This window comes from Pseudophryne corroboree, chromosome 6 (genome assembly GCF_028390025.1).
Source record: "Pseudophryne corroboree isolate aPseCor3 chromosome 6, aPseCor3.hap2, whole genome shotgun sequence".
Taxonomy (NCBI): Eukaryota; Metazoa; Chordata; class Amphibia; order Anura; family Myobatrachidae; genus Pseudophryne; species Pseudophryne corroboree.
In genome coordinates this window covers 466,898,835-466,923,383 of record NC_086449.1, presented here as the reverse complement: position 1 = coordinate 466,923,383, position 24,549 = coordinate 466,898,835, and the positions used below count along the sequence as shown (strand labels likewise).

The 24,549-nt window shown below is 48.5% G+C and overlaps 1 protein-coding gene across 2 annotated transcripts in view; it reads right to left on the bottom strand.

Moving 5' to 3' along the window:
* AASS (aminoadipate-semialdehyde synthase) overlaps nucleotides 1-24,549 on the bottom strand; it is a 255,271-nt gene that overhangs the window by 190,165 nt on the left and 40,557 nt on the right. For both annotated transcript variants that reach the window (XM_063927192.1, XM_063927191.1), the window contains one exon: nucleotides 19,731-19,948. In XM_063927192.1, the coding sequence (XP_063783262.1) occupies nucleotides 19,731-19,940 (210 nt within the window). In that variant the 5' untranslated portion in view covers nucleotides 19,941-19,948. The remainder of the gene's footprint in view (nucleotides 1-19,730; nucleotides 19,949-24,549) is intronic.

Sequence of the window (24,549 nt, the reverse complement as noted above, 5' to 3'; positions counted from 1 at the left end):
GAGGAGCAATGGCGCACAGCTGCAGTGCTGTGCGCTACCTTGGTGAAGACTGAAGTCTTCTGCCGCCGATTTTCCGGACCTCTTCTAGCTTCTGGCTCTGTAAGGGGGACGGCGGCGCGGCTCCGGGAACGAACACCAAGGACGGGTCCTGCGGTCGATCCCTCTGGATCTAATGATGTCCAGTAGCCTAAGAAGCCCAAGCTAGCTGCAAGCAGGTAGGTTCGCTTCTTCTCCCCTTAGTCCCTCGTTGCAGTGAGCCTGTTGCCAGCAGGTCTCACTGTAAAATAAAAAACCTAAAATATACTTTCTTTCTAGGAGCTCAGGAGAGCCCCTAGTGTGCATCCAGCTCGGCCGGGCACAGAAATCTAACAGCGGTCTGGAGGAGGGGCATAGAGGGAGGAGCCAGTGCACACCAGATAGTACCTAATCTTTCTTTTAGAGTGCCCAGTCTCCTGCGGAGCCCGTCTATTCCCCATGGTCCTTACGGAGTTCCCAGCATCCACTAGGACGTCAGAGAAACAATTTAACATCATTTTTGTCCATTTTAATAAAATCCTCAAGTAACGTGCCTGACCACTTTACCCAAGACTTGGCAATGCATGTACTGGAAATAGTGGGACTTGACATCGCCCCTGAAGCAGTGCACACAGATCTGAGCGCATTATCAATCTTACGGTCAGCCGGCTGCAATACCGGTGGGGTTTCCCACTCAGTCCTATCCTCCACAGGGAAAGGAAAAACCACCTGGATCCTCTTGGCGATCTGGAATTTTTCGCAGGATTAACCCATGCTGTTTCAAACATAGCATATAAAGCCGTTGACCCAGGGAAGGTTAGCAAGGTTCCCTTATCAGTGAAGGAAGCCTCCGCAACCTGCTCAGGCGTTGTATCAGAAATACTCAACATAACTGTAATGGCCTCTATCATTAACTGCACTTGTGTAAGATAGGCAGGCCCCACAAACATATCCCCATCACCGTCCGCAGTGTCAGAAACTGTACCCGTGTCAACCTGTCTAATTTGTGCAAGAACACATGTTTGGGAACATACAGAGGAGGGCCCTGAGGCGACAGAACTGGGCCAGACTGCCATAGAGTCCTGTAAAGCCCGAGGTGCAAATTTAGATTGTGCAGCTCTATTAGAAGTCTGAGAAATCCCAGATTCGATAGCGGAAAAAATAAGAATTTACTTACCGATAATTCTATTTCTCGTAGTCCGTAGTGGATGCTGGGGACTCCGTCAGGACCATGGGGAATAGCGGCTCCGCAGGAGACAGGGCACAAAAATAAAGCTTTAGGATTAGGTGGTGTGTACTGGCTCATCCCCCTATGACCCTCCTCCAAGCCTCAGTTAGGATACTGTGCCCGGACGAGCGTACACAATAAGGAAGGATATTGAATCCCGGGTAAGACTCATACCAGCCACACCAATCACACCGTATAACTTGTGATCTGAACCCAGTTAACAGTATGACAAACGTAGGAGCCTCTGAACAGACGGCTCACAACAATAACAACCCGAATTTGTTTGTAACAATAACTATGTACAAGTATTGCAGACAATCCGCACTTGGGATGGGCGCCCAGCATCCACTACGGACTACGAGAAATAGAATTATCGGTAAGTAAATTCTTATTTTCTCTAACGTCCTAAGTGGATGCTGGGGACTCCGTCAGGACCATGGGGATTATACCAAAGCTCCCAAACGGGCGGGAGAGTGCGGATGACTCTGCAGCACCGAATGAGAGAACTCAAGGTCCTCCTCAGCCAGGGTATCAAATTTGTAGAATTTTGCAAACGTGTTTGCCCCTGACCAAGTAGCAGCTCGGCAGAGTTGTAATGCCGAGACCCCCCGGGCAGCCGCCCAGGATGAGCCCACTTTCCTTGTGGAATGGGCCATGACAGATTTAGGTTGTGGCAAGCCTGCCACAGAATGTGCAAGTTGAATTGTGCTACAAATCCAACGAGCAATCGTCTGCTTAGAAGCAGGAGCCCCCATCTTGTTGGGTGCATACAATATAAACAGTGAGTCAGACTTTCTGACTCCCGCCGTTCTTGAAATATATATTTTCAATGCCCGGACCACGTCCAACAACTTGGAATCCTCCAAATCGTTAGTAGCCGCAGGCACCACAATAGGCTGGTTCAGGTGAAACGCTGACACCACCTTAGGCAGAAAATGAGGACGCGTCCGCAGTTCTGCCCTGTCCGTATGGAAAATCAGATATGGGCTCTTATATGATAAAGCCGCCAATTCTGATACTCTCCTGGCTGAAGCCAGGGCCAGTAGCATGGTTACTTTCCATGTAAGATACTTCGACTCCACCGATTTGAGCGGCTCAAACCAATGGGATTTGAGAAAATCCAAGACTACATTAAGATCCCACGGTGCCACTGGGGGCACAACCGGGGGCTGTATATGTAGTACTCCTTTTACAAAAGTCTGGACTTCAGGAACTGAAGCCAATTCTTTCTGGAAGAAAATCGACAGGGCCGAAATTTGAACCTTAATGGACCCCAATTTGAGGCCCATAGACAATCCTGTTTGCAGGAAATGTAGGAATCGACCCAGTTGAAATTCCTCCGTGGGGGCCTTCCTGGCCTCACACCACGCAACATATTTTCTCCAAATGCGGTGATAATGTTGTGCAGTCACCTCCTTCCTGGCTTTTACCAGTGTAGGAATGACCTCTTCCGGAATGCCTTTTTCCCTTAGAATTCGGCGTTCAACCGCCATGCCGTCAAACGCAGCCGCGGTAAGTCTTGGAATAGACACGGTCCCTGCTGAAGCAGGTCCCGTCTTAGAGGTAGAGGCCACGGATCCTCCGTGAGCATCTCTTGAAGTTCCGGGTACCAAGTTCTTCTTGGCCAATCCGGAGCCACTAGTATCGTTCTTACTCCCTTTTGCCGTATAATTCTCAGTACTTTTGGTATGAGAGGCAGAGGAGGGAACACATACACTGACTGGAACACCCACGGTGTTACCAGAGCGTCCACAGCTATTGCCTGAGGGTCTCTTGACCTGGCGCAATACCTGTCCAGTTTTTTGTTGAGGCGGGACGCCATCATATCCACCATTGGTTTTTCCCAACGGTTCACAATCATGGGGAAGACTTCTGGATGAAGTCCCCACTCTCCCGGGTGTAGATCGTGTCTGCTGAGGAAGTCTGCTTCCCAGTTGTCCACTCCCGGAATGAATACTGCTGACAGTGCTATCACATGATCTTCCGCCCAGCGAAGAATCCTTGCAGCTTCTGCCATTGCTGTCCTGCTTCTTGTGCCGCCCTGTCTGTTTACGTGGGCGACTGCCGTGATGTTGTCCGACTGGATCAACACCGGCTGACCCTGAAGCAGGGGTTTTGCCAGACTTAGAGCATTGTAAATCGCTCTTAGCTCCAGTATATTTATGTGAAGAGACATCTCCAGGCTTGACCATACTCCCTGGAAGTTTCTTCCCTGTGTGACCGCTCCCCAGCCTCTCAGACTGGCATCCGTGGTCACCAGGACCCAGTCCTGTATGCCGAATCTGTGGCCCTCTAACAGATGAGCACTCTGCAACCACCACAGAAGAGACACCCTTGTCCGTGGCGATAAGGTTATCCGCTGATGCATCTGCAGATGTGATCCGGGCCATTTGTCCAGCAGATCCCACTGAAAAGTTCGTGCGTGGAATCTGCCGAATGGAATCGCTTCGTAAGAAGCCACCATCTTTCCCAGGACTCTTGTGCATTGATGCACAGACACTTTCCCTGGTTTTAGGAGGTTCCTGACAAGTTCGGATAACTCCCTGGCTTTCTCCTCCGGAAGAAACACCTTTTTCTGAACCGTGTCCAGAATCATTCCCAGGAACAGCAGACGTGTCGTCGGGGTCAACTGAGATTTTGGAAAATTCAGAATCCACCCGTGTTGTTGCAGCACTAGTCGGGTTAGTGCTACTCCGTCCTCCAGCTGTTCTCTGGACCTTGCCCTTATCAGGAGATCGTCCAAGTAAGGGATAATTAATACGCCTCTTCTTCGCAGAAGAATCATCATTTCGGCCATTACCTTGGTAAAGACCCGAGGTGCCGTGGACAATCCAAACGGCAGCGTCTGAAACTGATAATGACAGTTTTGCACCACGAACCTGAGGTACCCTTGATGTGAAGGGCAAATTGGGACATGCAGGTAAGCATCCTTTATGTCCAGGGACACCATAAAGTCCCCTTCTTCCAGATTCGCTATCACTGCTCTGAGTGACTCCATCTTGAACTTGAATTTTTGTATGTACAGGTTCAAAGATTTCAGATTTAGAATAGGTCTTACCGAGCCGTCCGGCTTCGGTACCACAAATAGCGTGGAGTAATACCCCTTTCCCTGTTGTAGGAGGGGTACCTTGACTATCACCTGCTGAGAAAACAGCTTGTGAATGGCTTCCAATACCGTCGCCCTGTCTGAGGGAGACGTTGGCAAAGCAGACTTTAGGAACCTGCGAGGGGGAGACTTCTCGAATTCCAACCTGTAACCCTGAGATACTACCTGCAGGATCCAGGGGTCCACCTGTGAGCAAGCCCACTGTGCGCTGAAATTCTTGAGTCGACCCCCCACCGCTCCTGAGTCCGCTTGTAAGGCCCCAGCGTCATGCTGAGGGCTTTGCAGAACCCTGAGAGGGCTTCTGTTCTTGGGCAGGGGCTGCTTGCTGCCCTCTATTACCCCTTCTTCTGCCCCGAGGCAGATATGACTGTCCTTTTGTCCGCTTGTTCTTATAGGACCGAAAGGACTGCGGCTGAAAAGACGGTGTCTTTTTCTGTTGGGAGGGGGTCTGAGGTAAAAAGGTGGATTTTCCGTCCGTTGCCGTGGCCACCAGATCCGATAGACCGACGCCAAATAATTCCTCCCCTTTATACGGCAATACTTCCATATGTCGTTTGGAATCCGCATCACCTGACCACTGTCGCGTCCATAAACTCCTTCTGGCAGATATGGACATCGCATTTACTCTCGATGCCAGAGTGCAAATATCTCTGAGCATCTCGCATATAAAGGAAAGCATCCTTTAATTGCTCTATAGTCAATAAAATACTGTCCCTATCCAGGGTATCAATATTTTCAGTCAGGGAATCCAACCAGACGACCCCAGCACTGCACATCCAGGCTGAGGCGATGGCTGGTCGCAGTATAACACCAGTATGTGTGTATATACTTTTTAGGGTAGTTTCCAGTCTCCTATCAGCTGGATCCCTGAGGGCGGCCGTATCAGGAGACGGTAACGCCACTTGTTTTGATAAGCGTGTGAGCGCCTTATCCACCCTAGGGGGTGTTTCCCAGCGCGCCCTAACCTCTGGCGGGAAAGGGTATAATGCTAATAACTTTTTTGAAATTCGCACTTTTCTATCTGGGTTAACCCACGCTTCATCACATACATCATTTAATTCCTCTGATTCAGGAAAAACTACAGGTAGTTTTTTCACCCCCCACATAATACCCCTTTTTGTGGTACTTGCAGTATCAGAGATATGCAAAGCCTCCTTCATTGCCGTGATCATATAACGTGTGGCCCTACTTGAAAATACGTTTGTTTCATCACCGTCGACACTAGATTCAGTGTCTGTGTCTGGGTCTGTGTCGACCGACTGAGGCAAAGGGCGCTTTACAGCCCCTGACGGTGTCTGAGACGCCTGGGCAGGTACTAACTGGTTTGCCGGCCGTCTCATGTCGTCAACTGATTTTTGTAATGTGCTGACATTATCACGTAATTCCATAAACAAAGCCATCCATTCCGGTGTCGACTCCCTGGGGGGTGACATCACCATTATCGGCAATTGCTCTGCCTCCACACCAACATCGTCCTCATACATGTCGACACACACGTACCGACACAGCAGACACACAGGGAATGCTCTTATCGAAGACAGGACCCCACTAGCCCTTTGGGGAGACAGAGGGAGAGTTTGCCAGCACACACCCAAGCGCTATAATATATATGGGAACAACCTTATATAAGTGTTGTTCCTTATAGCAGCTTAAATATATCAAAATATTGCCAAAAAATGCCCCCCCTCTCTGTTTTACCCTGTTTCTGTAGTGCAGTGCAGGGGAGAGTCCTGGGAGCCTTCCTCACAGCGGAGCTGAGCAGGAAAATGGCGCTGTGTGCTGAGGAGAATAAGCCCCGCCCCCTATTTCGGCGGGCTTTTCTCCCGGAGTTTTAGATATCTGGCATGGGTTAAATACATACATATAGCCTCAATGGCTATATGTGATGTATTCTTTTGCCATAAAGGTATTAAATATTGCTGCCCAGGGCGCCCCCAGCAGCGCCCTGCACCCTCCGTGACCGCTTGGTGTGAAGTGTGTGACAACAATGGCGCACAGCTGCAGTGCTGTGCGCTACCTTCATGAAGACTGAAGAGCCTTCTGCCGCCTGTTTCCGGACCTTCAATCTTCAGCATCTGTAAGGGGGGTCGGCGGCGCGGCTCCGGGACGAACCCCAGGGTGAGACCTGTGTTCCGACTCCCTCTGGAGCTAATGGTGTCCAGTAGCCTAAGAATCCAATCCATCCTGCACGCAAGTGAGTTGAAATTCTCTCCCCTAAGTCCCTCGATGCAGTGAGCCTGTTGCCAGCAGGACTCACTGAAAATAAAAAACCTAAAAACTTTTTCTAAGCAGCTCTTTAGGAGAGCCACCTAGATTGCACCCTGCTCGGACGGGCACAAAAACCTAACTGAGGCTTGGAGGAGGGTCATAGGGGGAGGAGCCAGTACACACCACCTAATCCTAAAGCTTTATTTTTGTGCCCTGTCTCCTGCGGAGCCGCTATTCCCCATGGTCCTGACGGAGTCCCCAGCATCCACTTAGGACGTTAGAGAAACACTCAGGTTCCCTTACTGGTATCTGTGCTAAACCAGTGCTATCCTGATTACATGGAATGGTATCCTTAGAGGACATATCCTCTGCATCATATGACACAGAGTCCCTGGACACTGCTTAATAGAGACCACAGACACTCCACACACACACACGGGAGGACAGACAGAGTTTCACCCCCAAGAATGGCAAGAGACGCAGAGAGCCAACCCACACACAGCGCGTTTAATATAAAGGGAGACCCCCTATCAGCGCTGACGGTGCACCTTAATAGGTTACATAGTCGTTTTGCAGCCTACCCCCCCTTCCCCCTCTACAACCCCCTGGTATCGTGATAGATAGCTGGAGTTGCTGTGGAGGGACTAGCTCTACACTGACAGCGTTGTGCAGGCAGGAAAATGGCGCTGAATGATGCTGGGTCAGCTCTGAGAAGCTCCGCCCCCAAAATGGTGCCGTCTTCCCGCTCTTCATAGGATTATACTGGCCTGAGGATGTGTGCTGGCTGAGATCCGGGTACCCCGATAGGCTGTGTGACCAGTGTAGGGTGTAGGCGCTGGCTCAGGGTGCCACTCACAGCACCGCACTATGTACCGCTGAGCCTCCGGAGCGCAGTTAATACTGCGCTCCTACCCTTATGCCGCCATCTTCGCATCGGCCCCCTCGCTTGCAAGGAATGGGGGGGGGGGGGGGTGTGACTCACGCGCCACAATCTTCAGCTCTGTGAGGGGGTGGCTGCATGCTGCCGGGGTGAGCAATCCCCTGTTGCAGGGAACGATCTATCCGCTCAGGAGCTCAGTGTCAGCGGAGATAGTGGCTCAGACCCCGCAGGGTGGACACTACACCCCCCCTCTTAGTCCCACGAAGCAGGGAGGCTGTTGCCAGCAGCCTCCCTGTACAATAATGAACTATAAGATAAACTTTACTAGAGAAACTCTGTAGAGCTCCCCTAGCTGTGTCCGGCTCCTCCGGGCACATTTTTTAAACAGAGTCTGGTAGGAGGGGCACTAAACGGAGTCTGGTAGGAGGGGCATAGAGGCAGGAGCCAGCCCATACTCTCAAACTCTTAAAGTGCCAATGGCTCCTGGTGGACCCATCTATACCCCATGGTACTAATGTGGACCCCAGCATCCTCTAGGACGTAAGAGAAAAGTTCTGTAGCTTGTGCACATTTTTTTTATTTTTTTATTCTTTTATTCATTTAAACTATTCTAGTACTCAAGAAAAGGCAGACAATACAGTTCTGCCCCTTTAACAATAAAACAACTATCTTGTTATAGCTCCGCTATACAGTGATTAAAGATGTGCACCAGCTATGCCCACTAGACAGACATACCCATAGCACAGGCCACACCCTCTGTAGACCACACACCCACATCAGTCATTCTGTTGCAGCAATTGTTCCATCCCCTGCAGCGGCATACAATAGGCACCTCATACATTTCAGCTTCAGGCCCATGTGGACATTAATCTGGCACTGCTTGTATATACACACACACACACACACACACACACACACACACTTAAAATAAGATTTTAAACTTACCGGTAAATCTTTTTCTCCTAGTCTGTAGAGGATGATGGGGACTCCGTAAGGACCATGGGGTATAGACGGGCTCCGCAGGAGACATGGGCACTCTAAAGACTTTAGAATGGGTGTGCACTGGCTCCTCCCTCTATGCCCCTCCTCCAGACCTCAGTTAGAGAAACGGTGCCCAGAGGAGACGGACAGTACGAGGAAAGGATTTTTGTTAATCTAAGGGCAAGATTCATACCAGCCCACACCATCCGCACCGTATAACCTGGAATATACGCAACCAGTTAACAGTATGAACAAAACAGCATCAGCCAAAGACTGATCTTAACTGTAACATAACCCTTATGTAAGCAACAACTATATACAAGCCTTGCAGAAATATTTCCGCACTGGGACGGGCGCCCAGCATCCTCTACGGACTAGGAGAAAATAAGATTTTACTTACCGGTAAATCTATTTCTCGTAGTCCGTAGAGTATGCTGGGACTCCGTAAGGACCATGGGGAATAGACGGGCTCCGCAGGAGATAGGGCACTTTAAGAAAGGTTTGGACTGGCTCCTCCCTCTATGCCCCTCCTCCAGACCTCAGTTAGGGAAACTGTGCCCAGAGGAGATGGACAGTACGAGGAAGGATTTTTGTAATCTAAGGGCGAGATTCATACCAGCCACACCGTATAACTTGTGATAAACTTACCCAGTTAACAGTATGAACAACATAGCCACGGTACCACCGAAAACTATAACCCAACCCTAATGTAAGCAATAACTATATACAAGTCTTGCAGAAGAAGTCCGCACTTGGGACGGGCGCCCAGCATCCTCTACGGACTACGAGAAATAGATTTACCGGTAAGTTAAATCTTATTTTCTCTAACGTCCTTGAGGATGCTGGGACTCCGTAAGGACCATGGGGATTATACCAAAGCTCCCAAACGGGCGGGAGAGTGCGGATGACTCTGCAGCACCGATTGAGCAAACAGGAGGTCCTCCTCAGCCAGGGTATCAAACTTATAGAACTTTGCAAAGGTGTTGGTCTCCGACCAAGTAGCTGCTCGGCACAACTGTAATGCAGAGACCCCTCGGGCAGCCGCCCAAGAAGAGCCCACTTTCCTAGTGGAGTGGGCCTTAACCGATTTCGGTAACGGCAATCCTGCCGTAGAATGCGCCTGCTGAATCGTGTTACAGATCCAGCGAGCAATAGTCTGCTTTGAAGCAGGAGCGCCAAGCTTGTTGGCCGCATACAGAACGAACAAAGCTTCAGTCTTCCTGATTCTAGCCGTTCTGGTCACATAAATCTTCAAAGCCCTGACTACATCCAGGGACTCGGAATCCTCCAAGTCCCGTGTAGCCACAAGCACGACAATAGGTCGGTTCACATGAAAAGATGAGACCACTTTTGGCAGAAAGTGAGGGCGAGTCCTCAACTCTGCCCTATCCACGTGAAAAACCAAGTATGGGCTTTTATGTGATAAAGCCGCCAATTCGGAAACACGTCTTGCCGAAGCTAACGCCAACAACATGACCACTTTCCACGTGAGGTATTTCAACTCCAGTTTTCAGTGGTTCAAACCAAGGTGACTTGAGGAACCGTAACACCACGTTAAGATCCCAAGGCGCCACCGGAGGCACAAAAGAAGGCTGAATATGCAGCACTCCCTTCACAAAAGTCTGTACTTCAGGAATAGAGGCCAATTCTCTTTGAAAGAAAATGGGTAAGGCCGAAATCTGGACCTTTATGGACCCTAATTTTAGGCCCAAAGTCACTCCTGTTTGAAGGAAGTGGAGTAGACGGCCCAAATGGAACTCCTCCGTAGGAGCGGCTCTGGCCTCACACCAAGAAACATATTTCCGCCATATACGGTGATAATGTTTTAACGTCACGTCTTTCCTAGCCTTGATCAGGGTAGGAATGACCTCCTCCGGAATCCCTTTTTCCGCTAGGATCCGGCGTTCAACCGCCATGCCGTCAAACGCAGCCGCGGTAAGTCTTGGAACAGACAGGGCCCCTGCCGCAGCAGGTCCGGCCTTAAAGGAAGAGGCCACGGATCCCCTGCGAGCAACTCTTGCAGCTCCGGATACCAAGTCCTCCGTGGCCAATCTGGAACAATGAGTATTGTTCTGACCCTGCTTCTTCGTATTATTCTCAACACCTTGGGTATGAGAGGAAGAGGAGGAAACACATAGACCGATCTGAACACCCAAGGTGTCACCAGAGCGTCTACCACTACCGCCTGAGGATCCCTTGACCTGGCGCAATACCGCTTTAGCTTTTTGTTGAGACGGGATGCCATCATGTCGATTTGAGGCAGTCCCCAACGATCCGTGATCTGTGCGAAGACTTCTTGATGAAGTCCCCACTCTCCCGGATGCAGGTCGTGCCTGCTGAGGAAGTCCGCCTCCCAGTTGTCCACCCCCGGGATGAACACCGCTGACAGCGCGTTTACATGGCCTTCCGCCCAGCGTAGAATCCTGGTCGCTTCTGCCATGGCCATTCTGCTCCTTGTTCCGCCTTGGCGGTTTATATGAGCCACTGCCGTGACATTGTCTGACTGAATCAGAACCGGTTTTCTCTGAAGCAATTCCTCCGCTTAACGCAGGGCATTGTATATGGCCCTCAACTCCAGGACGTTGATGTGGAGACAAGACTCTAGGCTTGACCAGAGACCTTGGAAATTTCTTCCCAGTGTCACTGCTCCCCAGCCTCGGAGGCTTGCGTCCGTGGTCATCAGGACCCAGTCCTGAATGCCGAACCTGCGACCTTCTAGTAGGTGAGCACTGTTCAGCCACCACAGGAGAGATACCCTGGTCCTGGGAGACAGTGTGATCTTCTGATGCATTTGTAAATGGGACCCGGACCACTTGTCCAAAAGGTCCCATTGAAAGGTCCTCGCATGGAACCTGCCGAAAGGGATGGCCTCGTAGGAAGCCACCATCTTCCCCAGGACCCGCGTGCAATGATGCACTGAAACCTTTTTTGGTTTTAATAGGTTCCTGACCATGGCTAGGAGTTCCTGAACCTTTTCGATCGGAAGAAAAACCTTTTTCTGGTCTGTGTCTAGAATCAGCCCCAAAAAGGTCAGACGCGTTGTAGGGACTAGCTGGGACTTTGGTATATTGAGAATCCAGCCGTGTGACTGCAACGTCATCTCGCCTTTATGAGGAGATGTCCAAGTATGGGATAATTGTGACCCCCTGCCTGCGCAGGAGCACCATCATTTCCGCCATTACCTTGGTGAAAATTCTCGGAGCCGTGGAAAGCCCAAACGGCAACGTCTGAAATTGGTAGCGACAGTCCTGCACTGCAAATCTCAGGAACACCTGATGCGGGGGGAATATCGGAACATGAAGATAAGCAACCTTTATGTCCAGGTACACCATCCAATCCCCCCCCCCCCTCCAGGCTGGCGATGACCGCCCTTAGTGATTCCATTTTGAACTTGAACCTCTTCAAGTACAGGTTCAGAGATTTCAGGTTTAAAATGGGTCTGACCGAACCGTCCGGTTTCGGGACCACAAACAGGGTTGAGTAATATCCCTCTCCTTGCTGGAGATGAGGAACTGTGACAATCACCTGTTGAATATACAATTGTTGGATTGCTGTCAACACTAGCTCCCTCTCCGACGGGGAAGCCGGCAGAGCCGATTTGAATAATCGGCGAGGAGGCAAGTCTTCGAATTCCAGCCTGTATCCCTGGGAAACAATCTCTAATGCCCAGGGATCCACCTGCGAGTGAACCCAGACGTGGCTGAAAAAAAATTGAAGACGAGCCCCCACCAGATCTGCCTCCCCCCGGAAAGCCCCAGCGTCATGCTGTGGACTTTGCAGACGCGGGGGAGGACTTCTGCTCCTGGGAACTAGCTGTGTGTAGCTTTTTTCCCCTGCCTTTCCCTCTGGCAACAAAGGATGATCCACGTACCTTCTTGTTTTTATTGGAACGAAAGGACTGCATTTGATAATGAGGTGCCTTTTTTGCATGTTGCGGGGGGACATAAGGTATGAAATTTGACTTACCAGCCGTAGCGACAAGATCCAAGAGGCCGTCTCCAAACAACTCCACCCCCTTGTAAGGCAAGGACTCCATATGCCGCTTTGAATCGGCATCTCCCGTCCACTGTCGGGTCCACAAGAGCCGCTTAGCAGAAATAGACATAGCATTTATTCTGGAGCTTAATAAACAAATGTCTCTCTGAGCATCCCTCATATACAAGGCAGCATCTCTGATATGCTCTATGGTCATTTGAATGGCGTCCCTATCTAAGGTGTCAATTTCCGTAGATAAGGAATCTGCCCATGCTACAAACCGCACTACAAACCCAGGCCGACGCCATAGCCGGTCGAGCAATAGTACCGGAATGATTGTAAATGTGCTTTAAGGTAATTTCCTGCCTGCGATCAGCAGGTTCCTTGAGGGAAGCCGTATCCTGAGAAGGCAGTGCCACCTTTTTGGACAAACGTGTCAGCGCCTTGTCAACTTTTGGTGAAGATTCCCAGCGTATCCTATCAGTTTGTGGACAAGGATACGTCATGAGAATCCTTTTGGGAACTTGTGGTCTCCTATCCGGAGATTCCCAAGCCTTTTCGCACAAGTCAGTTAATTCAAATAAGGATGGGAAAGTGACTTCAGGCTTTTTCCCTTTATACATGTGTACCCTCGTGTCAGGGAAAGGGGGTTCCTCAGTAATATGCAAAACCTCTTTAATGGCCATAATCATGTACCGTGTACCCTTAGCCACCTTTGGCTGTAATTTTGCATCTTCATAGTCGACACTAGAGTCGATATCTGTGTCATCGATCTGGGATATGGTGCGCTTCTGAGACCCCGAAGGACCTGGCGCCCCAGGGATAGGCATGGACTGGCTACCTGACTGATCCTTAGCTTCTGCCTTGTCTAATCTTTTATGCAATAGATTGACATTTGCATTCAAGACATTCAGCATATCCACCCTTTCCGGTGTCGGCGTTGCAGCGACCTGACATTCAAACACTCCCCCTCCACATTAAGCGAGCCTTCCTCGTCAAACATGTCGACACGCGTACAGACACACTTCACACACACACACACAGGGAAAACCTTTCCTGAAGACAGTATCCCTGTCAAGGCCCTTTGGAGAGACAGAGAGAGAGTATGCCAGCACACACCCCAGCGCAATAACCCTGGAGACCAACACAAATTGTTTTTCCCCAGCAGCGCTGTATAATATGTAAACCGCCAATTATGTGCCCCCCCCCCCCTCTCTATTAAGCACCCTTTCACCGTGTGTAAGCAGGGGAGAGTCCGGGGAGCTTCCTCTCAGCAGTGCTGTGGAGAGAAAATGGCGCTGGTGAGTGCTGAGGGAAAAGCCGCGCCCCCTCGGCGGCAGGCTTCTGTCCAGCTCAAACTTAGTGAAATATGGCGGGGGCTCTTTTATATACATGTACAGAGCCCACCTGTACATGTATATATTCTTTATGCCATGCAGAGGTTATATTGCCGCCCAGGGCGCGCGCCCCCCCCCCCTGCGCCCTGCACCCTTACAGTGACCGGAGTATGTGAGGTGTATGGGAGCAATGACGCACAGCTACAGTGCTGTGCGTTACCTCAGTGAAGCTGAAGGCTTCTGCTGCCTGACGACTTCTGTCTTCTGTACTTCTAGCTCTGTGAGGAGAACGGCAGCGCGGCTCCGGGGGTGGACGCCCAGTAAGAACCTGCGTTCACCCCCTCTGGAGCTAATGGTGTCCAGTAGCCGAGGAAGCAGAGCCTATCTTTGACAAGAAGGTCTGCTCCTCTCTCCTCAGTCCCACGATGCAGGGAGCCTGTTGCCAGCAGTGCTCCCTGCGAAAAAGTAGTAAAATATAGAAAGAAAAAAATCCAAACAAAAATGCTTCTAGGCAGAGAACTCTGGAGAGCTCTCTGCAGTGCACCCATCTTGCTCTGGGCACAGTGTAAAACTGAGGTCTGGAGGAGGGGCATAGAGGGAGAGGCCAGTGCACACCCAGAGTCCAAAGCTTTCTTAAAGTGCCCTATCTCCTGCGGAGCCAGTCTATTCCCCATGGTCCTTACGGAGTCCCAGCATCCTCAAGGACGTCAGAGAAAAAGATTTACCGGTAGGTTTAAAATCTTATTTTCTCTTACGTCCTAGAGGATGCTGGGACTCCGTAAGGACCATGGGGATTATACCAAAGCTCCAAACCGGGCGGAGAGTGCGGATGACTCTGCAGCACCGATTGAGCAAACATGAGGTCCTCATCAGCCAGGGTATCAAACTTGTAGAATTTTGCAAAGGTGTTTAAACCAGACCAAGTAGCTGCTCGGCAAAGCTGTAACGCTGAGACGCCTCGGCAGCCGCCAAAGAAGAGCCCACCTTCCTAGTGGAATGGGCTTTTACGGAATTTGTTAACGGCAATCCAGCCGTAGAATGAGCCTGCTGAATCGTGTTACAGATCCAGCGAGCAATAGTCTGCTTAGAAACAGGAGCGCCAACCTTGTTGGCCGCATACAGGACAAACAGTGCCACTGTTTTCCTAATCCGAGCCGTCCTGGCTACGTAAATTTTTAAGGCCCTGACTACATCCAGGGACTTGGAATCCTCCAAGTCTCCCGTAGCCACCGGCACAATAGGTTGGTTCATATGAAACGATGAAACCACCTTAGGCAAAAATTGAGGACGCGTCCTCAACTCTGCTCTATCCACATGGAAAATCAGATAGGGGCTTTTGTGAGACAAAGCCGCCAATTCGGACACCCGCCTTGCAGATGCCAAGGCCAACAACATGACCACCTTCCAAGTGAGAAATTTTAAATTCAACTGTTTGAAGAGGCTCAAACCAGTGAGATTTTAGGAACTGTAACACCACGTTAAGGTCCGCGAGACCTTCCCCAAATAACACCTCATCCTTGTAAGGCTAAACTTCCATATGCCTCTGAGTCGGCATCACCCGTCCATTGGCGGGTCCACGGGGCTCGCCTAGCAGAAATCGCCATGGCGTTGGCTCTTGAACCTAGTAGCCCAACGTCTCTCTGAGCGTCTCTCATATATAAGACTGCGTCTTTAATGTGACCAAAGGTCAATAAAATGGTATCCCTATCTAGGGTATCAATGTCAGCTGACAAGGTATCTGTCCAAGCTGCTACCGCACTACAAACCCAAGCAGATGCTATTGCCGGTCTGGCACCCGTAGGTGTATAAATTGATTTTAAGGTAGTTTCCTGTCTGCGATCAGCCATATCCTTGAGGGCCACCGCGTCTGGAGACGGTAGCGCCACCTTCTTGGACAAGTGCGTTAAAGCCTTGTCCACCCTGGGCGAGGATTCCCACCGTACCCTGTCCTGTGCAGGGAAAGGATACGCCATAAGAATCCTCTTGGGAATCTGCAGTTTTTTGTCTGGAGTTTCCCAAGCTTTTTCAAATAACGCGTTCAGCTCATGAGATGGGGGAAAGGTTACCACAGGTTTCTTTTCCTTAAACATGCATACCCTCGTGTTAGGGACAGAGGGGTCATCTGTGATATGTAAAACATCTTTTATTGCAATAATCATATAATGAATACTTTTGGCCACCCTTGGGTGTAACCTCGCATCATCGTAGTCGACACTGGAGTCAGAATCCGTGTCGGTATCAGTGTCTGCTACTTGGGACAGGGGACGTTTTTGAGACCCTGAAGGGCCCTGTGACACAGTCAAAGCCATTGATTGACTCCCTGTTTTATCCCTGGACTCTGCTTTGTCCAATCTCTTATGTAATAAAGCCACATTTGCATTTAAAACATTCCACATACCTAACCAATCAGGTGCAGACATGCCGACACACACGTACCGACACTCCCACACACTCAGGGATATATCTATATGGAGACAGTCCCCCAATAAGGCCCTTTGGGGGGGGGGGGGGGGAGAAGAAGAGAGAGAGAGAGAGAGAGAGAGAGAGAGAGAGAGAGAGAGAGAGAGAGAGAGAGAGAGAGAGAGAGAGAGAGAGAGAGAGAGAGAGAGAGAGAGAGAGAGAGAGAATGCCAGCACACACCCAGCGCCACCGGAATAAAATCCCAGTTAGTACAGCGCTTTCATATAAATACACTCACTGCGCCAATGAAATTTGCCCCCCCCCCCGCCCCTGCTCCTCTTTTTTGCCCTCTGTAACCTTGTCCAGCAGGGGAAAGTCCGCGGAGCCAGCTTCTCTGCAGTGTGCTGTGGAGAAAATGGCGCTGGTTAGTGCTGGAGGACCAAGCCCCGCCCCCTCACCGGCGGGCTTTGGTCCCGCTCAAATTATTTATACTGGCGGGGGTTTATTAATATACTGCCTCCGCAGTATCTACTTTATATGCCAGTGTCCCTAGAGGTTTTTATTGCTGCCCAGGGTGCTTCCCCTGCGCCCTTACAGTGCCCGCTGTGTGCGTCTGTGTGGAAGCAATGGCGCGCAGAGTTACCGCTGCGCGTTACCTCAGTGAAGATCTGAAGTCTACTGCCGCCTGTGAAGTCTTCTTTTCTTCTTAATACTCACCCGGCTTCTATCTTCCGGCTCTGTGAGGAGGACGGAGGCGCGGCTCCGGGACGAACGGCGAGGGTGAGACCTGCGTTCCGACCCTCTGGAGCTAATGGTGTACAGTAGCCTAAGAAGCAGAGCCTATCATTCAAGTAGGTCTGCTTCTCTCCCCTCAGTCCCACGATGCAGGGAGCCTGTTGCCAGCAGTGCTCCCTGAAAATAAAAAAACTAACAATTCTTTTTCAGAGAAACTCAGGAGAGCTCCCCTGCAGTGCAGCCAGTCTCTTCTGGGCACAGGATCTAACTGAGGTCTGGAGGAGGGGCATAGAGGGAGGAGCCAGTGCACACCCATTCTAAAGTCTTTAGAGTGCCCATGTCTCCTGCGGAGCCCGTCTATACCCCATGGTCCTTACGGAGTCCCCAGTATCCTCTAGGACGTAAGAGAAAAATCATTTTAGATACATTTTAATATACCCCTACTCTAAACGCATTAATTTGCTGAGGCACCTGTTATTTTTCTATAATTTATAAACGTTGCACAAATCAACCAATTGCACACCAACACTTTGCTAACCGCCGCTAACAACCTTCTACATTGTCTTGCTATCTTATTTGCCACTTTGAGGGTTCAAGAGGATTTCCACACTCTGTCATATACAGCACATAGGTTCCAAACTACAGATTTAACGTGCAATATCCGCAACTTGGCGCTTCTATTTGTTTAGCAAGGGAATTGAGAGCACAATTCAAAAGACTATACTAAAAAATGTGCGTAATGATAACCCGTGAGCAAGGCATACAACCGATGGCTAATTAATTCAGCCCCTATATTGCTCTGCACCTGTTAAGTCTTCCCCCAACTGCAGTGCAACATGGTTCTGTCAAAGTATAAATTTACTTTTTCTTTTTGCTCCAAACTCTGAAACAGAACCTTTGAGGGAGGTATAAACAGGAGTGCTCTAATTGGTCAAATCATGGAAGCTGCAGTGCGCTGACCAATCAGAGACCTCCCACTCATTTAAAGGACAGTGACCTGTCATTAGAAACTAACTACGTTCTGAGGAAGCCGCCGTTTGGACCTTAAGGCGGGGAAACACGTAAACCAGTATCTACACGTTACTAGCCGGTTTCTATCCATTGCCCCACATTGGGGAGAGGAACTCAGTTGCCCTGCAAATAAACGAGGTGTCCGAGGAGAGCTGGTGAGCGCTCACCGCTACATTGTGTTTTACCTGGAACACTGCTGAAAAAGCTTTTGCACTACCAACAACCAGCCTATAATCAGAGAGAGGAGATTGGAGGTTCTTATGTGACAAGCCGATTGAGATACATCTAACAGTAGCGGAATGCTAATTAACACCATCGGTGAGTTATCACTATCCTTTACCATCTCTCATCAGTTATAAATAAAAGACTCTCACTACCACTGGATATGTCCGCATATAAAGGAACAGTTACCAGCGGCCGGGAGGATTGTATATAAAATTATGACCGGGCTTATATTTCAGGTGAAACAAATTATCAGCATTTGGACACTTTAAAACTCTTATAAAGGACACTTATATTGCAGTTCTTTTTGAACGTATTAAATGTGCTTATTTCAATAGTGGGGCATATTTTATTCTGTTTACTGGCCGGTAATTTAATTCATTCTATATTGATTTAATAAATATTAATTGTTTATATTGATATATGTTGTATTTTAATTATTAAATCTATAATATTTCAATATCAGCGCCTCTACCTTCTCCACTTTGTGGGGGAAATTTGGTTTCTAGTTTTACCAATAGTGGGAAGATAATACCCAGTTGAGAGGCGGCAGGTATTTAAATATTATCAGCTGGCGCTGGGTAATTCCTATATACATATATAACTCCCTAGCAGTAGTACCAAGTTGTTTAACAGGCTTTTATTTTTTTGCCAAGATGCTTACGTGGGCCATACAGTAATATTCCCAATGGAATTAAGGGACTAATAAAATAGGAGAACGAGGGGTCTTGGTGTTTATTTACTTAATAAAAGACTTCCAATGACGTCCACATAGGGTGTAAAAATTGGCATGACAGGGCTAGCTGGGACTTGTAGTGTACAAGTTAAGGAAAAAAAAGCAATTTTTTTGTTATTTTCACTAAAAGGCTGCTAACATTTTCCATACACCTAGGGAGTGCACTTGAGTGTAAAGGTGGGTACACACTGACCGATATATCTATGGACGGATCAGGCAGTGTGTTGAGCCTACACACTGCCCGATCCGTCGGGGACTGACGTCATGAACGCCTGCCCAGTTCAGCTGTCAATCACCGCCAGCTGCCGCAGCATTTGTACGGGCGGTTGGCCGACCACACGTACACACAGCAACGCGCCAATAAATCGGTAGATATATTGGCCATCAGCTGTGCTGCGGGGCCGACGCAATACGTCTGAACGACGGAGTTCACAGACGTATCACCTGTACACACTGGCCGACGGACCCGCGATATATCGGACGTTCAAGAGAACGGCCGATATATCGGCCAATGTGTACCCACCTTAAGACTATTTCATACCTCCCAACTTCACAGAAGTTGGACTCCGGAAACCTGTGCGCTGTGAAGGCGCACACATCTAAAAAGGGGTCATGGCCTCGTGAGAATGCCGCAGTCGCTAGCTACGTCTCATATTTTCGTCATTGCGGGGGCATGGCCAGTGCTCTGGGAGCTGCTGGCAGTGGCCACTCTCCTTCTGTTTCACATGAATAGATGCTGTGTGCGTACATGGAACATCTATTCACCGTTGAAGGGTTGTGTGCTAGAACTCCTTTTCCCATAGTTTTAATAGATCGACTGATCTGTAGCTATTATAAACCACATAATGGTACAATCAATTCAAATTAGGATTCCGAATGCTCCAAACATTGAATACCTGCTCATGGATGGATCTTCTATTTGAAGTCTGCACCAGGACTTTGTAACCAAGGTTTGTTAGTTTCTTTACATGTTTTGGTGCAAGTGGAGCTCGTCTTTCCCAGGCATTGATGTCCTCCCTTCTTATTGCCAGTACAGCTTTATGGTGATGTCTTATCAAACGGTGAAACCCTGCATTATATCTCCTGTACTTCACGACTTGCAACATGGCGACACCTAAAAATGACAAAAAAGTTCAAGAAAAATGACAAAATAAAATGGGAGTATCATAAGACACTAACGACTACTTAAATTGGAATATATCCAGCATGTCCGAAAGGTCTCATAATTGAGCGGCTGCATCTGGCACTGTATGTACTGCTGCGGTCGACCAACATTTCTCCTGTACCTTCACAGGGGAGGAATGGAGAAAGGTTTCCACCACTGAAGAAAGCAGATATTGTGGCCATACACTGAAATCGCAGTGTACAGTACAGTATGGACAACATATCTGCTGGTTTCAGCTTGTCATATAAAACATCTGTTGTTGTCTAACAGTGTACGCTCAGCATTAGATGTAACAGGATTTGGAACTGCCTGAATGTTAATGCCCCCATATACAATACATGTGACGGAGTCACAATTCCCCTATCCCTCAACGTCTGGGGATATTTAACATGCTGAATTTTTCTGTTTTGACAATTCCGACCTAAAACTATCGGGATTGGCAAATCAGGGATTTTCAATTTGCAGAATTTCCCCAATTCCCTGATGGATTGCCGATCATCGGTGACTGCTGCTTGGAGAAATGTGCCTCAAAGGTTTAGCAACCGTCTTGTGTAAAGAATGATACCTAGACAGTAAGCTTTTAGGGGTAAGTTTTATTGTCATATTATTCACAAATATAGAGTTGTTGGGTTGATAACGTCTGGTGGGAATATTACAAAAAAAAAAAAAAAATTTAAAGAATAAATTTGAGGTGGTGAAATGGCAGAAACGTTCAGTAATGGTGGCAAATACAGACAATGAAAGATCTGGAGAGGATAGGTAAACTTGGGTACCATCGGCACAGAGATTACATAGAAGTCTGAAGGAGCTCAGTAGTATTCAAAAAAAAGTGATATACAGATGTGTCCACATAAATGTATCCTCAATTTGCGCCATTTGGCACAGCACAGACGTTGTGACTAAGGCCTAACCACAGAAAATTTCACAAAATATGCTTCTTAGTCGCATTTTTAATGCAACAAAATGATAATGCACGTGTACCTCAGACACTGGAACTGGCATTGCATGCAGCTGCTACATGCTACTAAGATCGATACCAGTGAGCCAAGCCATGCTTCACACCACACATCATTGTGCAATTTACAGGTGCCAGTCCAAATTATTCCAAATTACAGAGCCAACAAACAATACAAACATTTTGGGGAATTTTATACTTGCGTAAAATCCCTTCCACATAATCCATCTGCAGGAGATTCCAGTCCTGACCATTGATTAGAGGACTGGCACGCAAAAAAAAGATTAACAAAACCTAGCTCCTCCCGCTTCAGCCCATATAAACCCCTCCTATCTCCACCTAGCCTCAGTTTTGTGCATAACCAAGCCATATGTATACCTCCAAACTTTTGATGCAGGCTGGTTGGGACAAAAGGCATGCGCCAGAAATTAGGGGTGTGACTTAGCGGTAAGTGGGCCACAGAACCACGCCCCTGTTTTAATCATACCCGGGGCTTGTTCAGCACTTCAGGATCTGCAGGACAGTGGCCAGACTCTTCCAGAGCCGACACAATGTGTGGATATGCCGGGCACATGCAATGTGAAGAGCAGTATCCAAGTCACAGTGTACCCCCCAACCCACGGAACAGTACAGCCCATGGGAGGGACAGCAGGACAGTCCCAGAGAAATGGGACTGTCCCGCTGAAATACAGACAGTTAGGAGGTACTGTATGAGTTTGGAGTAAGAACAAATATAACTATGTAATCCAGAAATAATCCGAACATAGAACAAAAACACATCACGGAGAGAACAGAGTGTTTATCAGATGGATCACTAGGAACAGATTTTACGCAAGTATAAAAATCCAGTTTCCTCTAACATGCAATCTGGGGGATACTCTAGTCTTGGAACATCTAAAAGCAATCCTAACAAGTAGAGATGAGCGGGTTCGGTTCCTCGGAATCCGAACTTCAGCCTTTTTACACGGGTACGAGGCAGACTCGGATCTTCCTGCCTTGCTCGGTTAACCCGAGCGCGCCCGAACGTCATCATCCCGCTGTCGGATTCTCGCGAGACTCGGATTCTATATAAGGAGCCGCGCGTCGCCGCCATTTTCACACGTGCATTGAGATTGATAGGGAGAGGACGTGGCTGGCGTCCTCTCCGTTAGAATAGATAGAGACACTTGAGTTGATTTACTACTAACTTAGTAATTTTGGGGAGCATTAGGAGTACTCAGAGTGCAGAGTTTTGCTGATAGTTACTAGTGACCACCACCAGTTTTATTTATTAAATAATATAATCCTTTCTCTGCCTGAAAAAAAACGATACACAGTCACATACCATATCTGTGCTCAGCCTCAGTGTGCTACATGATAATATCATCTATGTATATCTGACTGTGCTGAGTGCTCACTGCTCACACAGCTGAATTGTGGGGGAGACTGTGGTGCAGTTATAGCAGGAGTACAGTGCACACTTTTGCTGCCAGTGTGACTGACCAGTGACCACCAGTATATTGTCTGCCTGAAAAAGTTAAACACTCCTGTGGTGTTTTTTTTTTTTTTATTCTATAAACGCATTCTGCTGACAGTGTCCAGCAGGTCCGTCATTCATTATATTATATAAATATTTACCTGCAGTAGTGTTATATTTTTTTTGTTCATCTCTATCATCTTTATCATCTCTATATTAGCAGACGCAGTACGGTAGTCCACGGCTGTGGCTACCTCTGTGTCGTCAGTGCTCGTCCATAATTGTATACCTACCTGTGGTGGGTTTTTTTTTTCTATCTTCTTCATACTAGTAGTTTAGGAGTCTGCTGACAGTGTCCAGCAGGTCCGTCATTATATTATATACACCTGCAGTAGTGATATATATATATATTTTTTATATCATTATCATCTCTATACTAGCAGACGCAGTACGGTAGTCCACGGCTGTAGCTACCTCTGTGTCGTCAGTCACTCGTCATCCATAAGTATACTAGTATCCATCCATCTCCATTGTTTACCTGAGGTGCCTTTTAGTTGTGCCTATTAAAATATGGAGAACAAAAATGTTGAGGTTCCAAAAATAGGGAAAGATCAAGATCCACTTCCACCTCGTGCTGAAGCTGCTGCCACTAGTCATGGCCGAGACGATGAAATTCCATCAACGTCGTCTGCCAAGGCCGATGCCCAATGTCATAGTACAGAGCATGTAAAATCCAAAACACAAAATATCAGTAAAAAAAGGACTCAAAAATCTAAAATAAAATAGTCGTCGGAGAAGCGTAAACTTGCCAATATGCCATTTACCACACGGAGTGGCAAGGAACGGCTGAGGCCCTGGCCTATGTTCATGGCTAGTGGTTCAGCTTCACATGAGGATGGAAGCACTCAGCCTCTCGCTAGAAAAATGAAAAGACTTAAGCTGGCAAAAGCACAGCAAAGAACTGTGCGTTCTTCGAAATCACAAATCCACAAGGAGAGTCCAATTGTGTCGGTTGCGATGCCTGACCTTCCCAACACTGGACGTGAAGAGCATGCGCCTTCCACCATTTGCACGCCCCCTGCAAGTGCTGGAAGGAGCACCCGCAGTCCAGTTTCTGATAGTCAGATTGAAGATGTCAGTGTTGAAGTACACCAGGATGAGGAGGATATGGGTGTTGCTGGCGCTGGGGAGGAAATTGACAAGGAGGATTCTGATGGTGAGGTGGTTTGTTTAAGTCAGGCACCCGGGGAGACACCTGTTGTCCGTGGGAGGAATATGGCCATTGACATGCCTGGTGAAAATACCAAAAATCAGCTCTTCGGTGTGGAAGTATTTCAACAGAAATGCGGACAACAGGTGTCAAGCCGTGTGTTGCCTTTGTCAAGCTGTAATAAGTAGGGGTAAGGACGTTAACCACCTCGGAACATCCTCCCTTATACGTCACCTGCAGCGCATTCATCATAAGTCAGTGACAAGTTCAAAAACTTTGGGCGACAGCGGAAGCAGTCCACTGACCAGTAAATCCCTTCCTCTTGTAACCAAGCTCACGCAAACCACCCCACCAACTCCCTCAGTGTCAATTTCCTCCTTCCCCAGGAATGCCAATAGTCCTGCAGACCATGTCACTGGCAATTCTGACGAGTCCTCTCCTGCCTGGGATTCCTCCGATGCATCCTTGAGTGTAACGCCTACTGCTGCTGGCGCTGCTGGGAGTCGATGGTCATCCCAGAGGGGAAGTCGTAAGACCACTTTTACTACTTCCACCAAGCAATTGACTGTCCAACAGTCCTTTGCGAGGAAGATGAAATATCACAGCAGTCATCCTGCTGCAAAGCGGATAACTGAGGCCTTGGCATCCTGGGCGGTGAGAAACGTGGTTCCGGTATCCATCATTACTGCAGAGCCAACTATAGACTTGTTTGAGGTACTGTGTCCCCGGTACCAAATACCATCTAGGTTCCATTTCTCTAGGCAGGCGATACCGAAAATGTACACAGACCTCAGAAAAAGACTCACCAGTGTCCTAAAAAATGCAGTTGTACCCAATGTCCACTTAACCACGGACATGTGGACAAGTGGAGCAGGGCAGGGTCAGGACTATATGACTGTGACAGCCCACTGGGTAGATGTATTGACTCC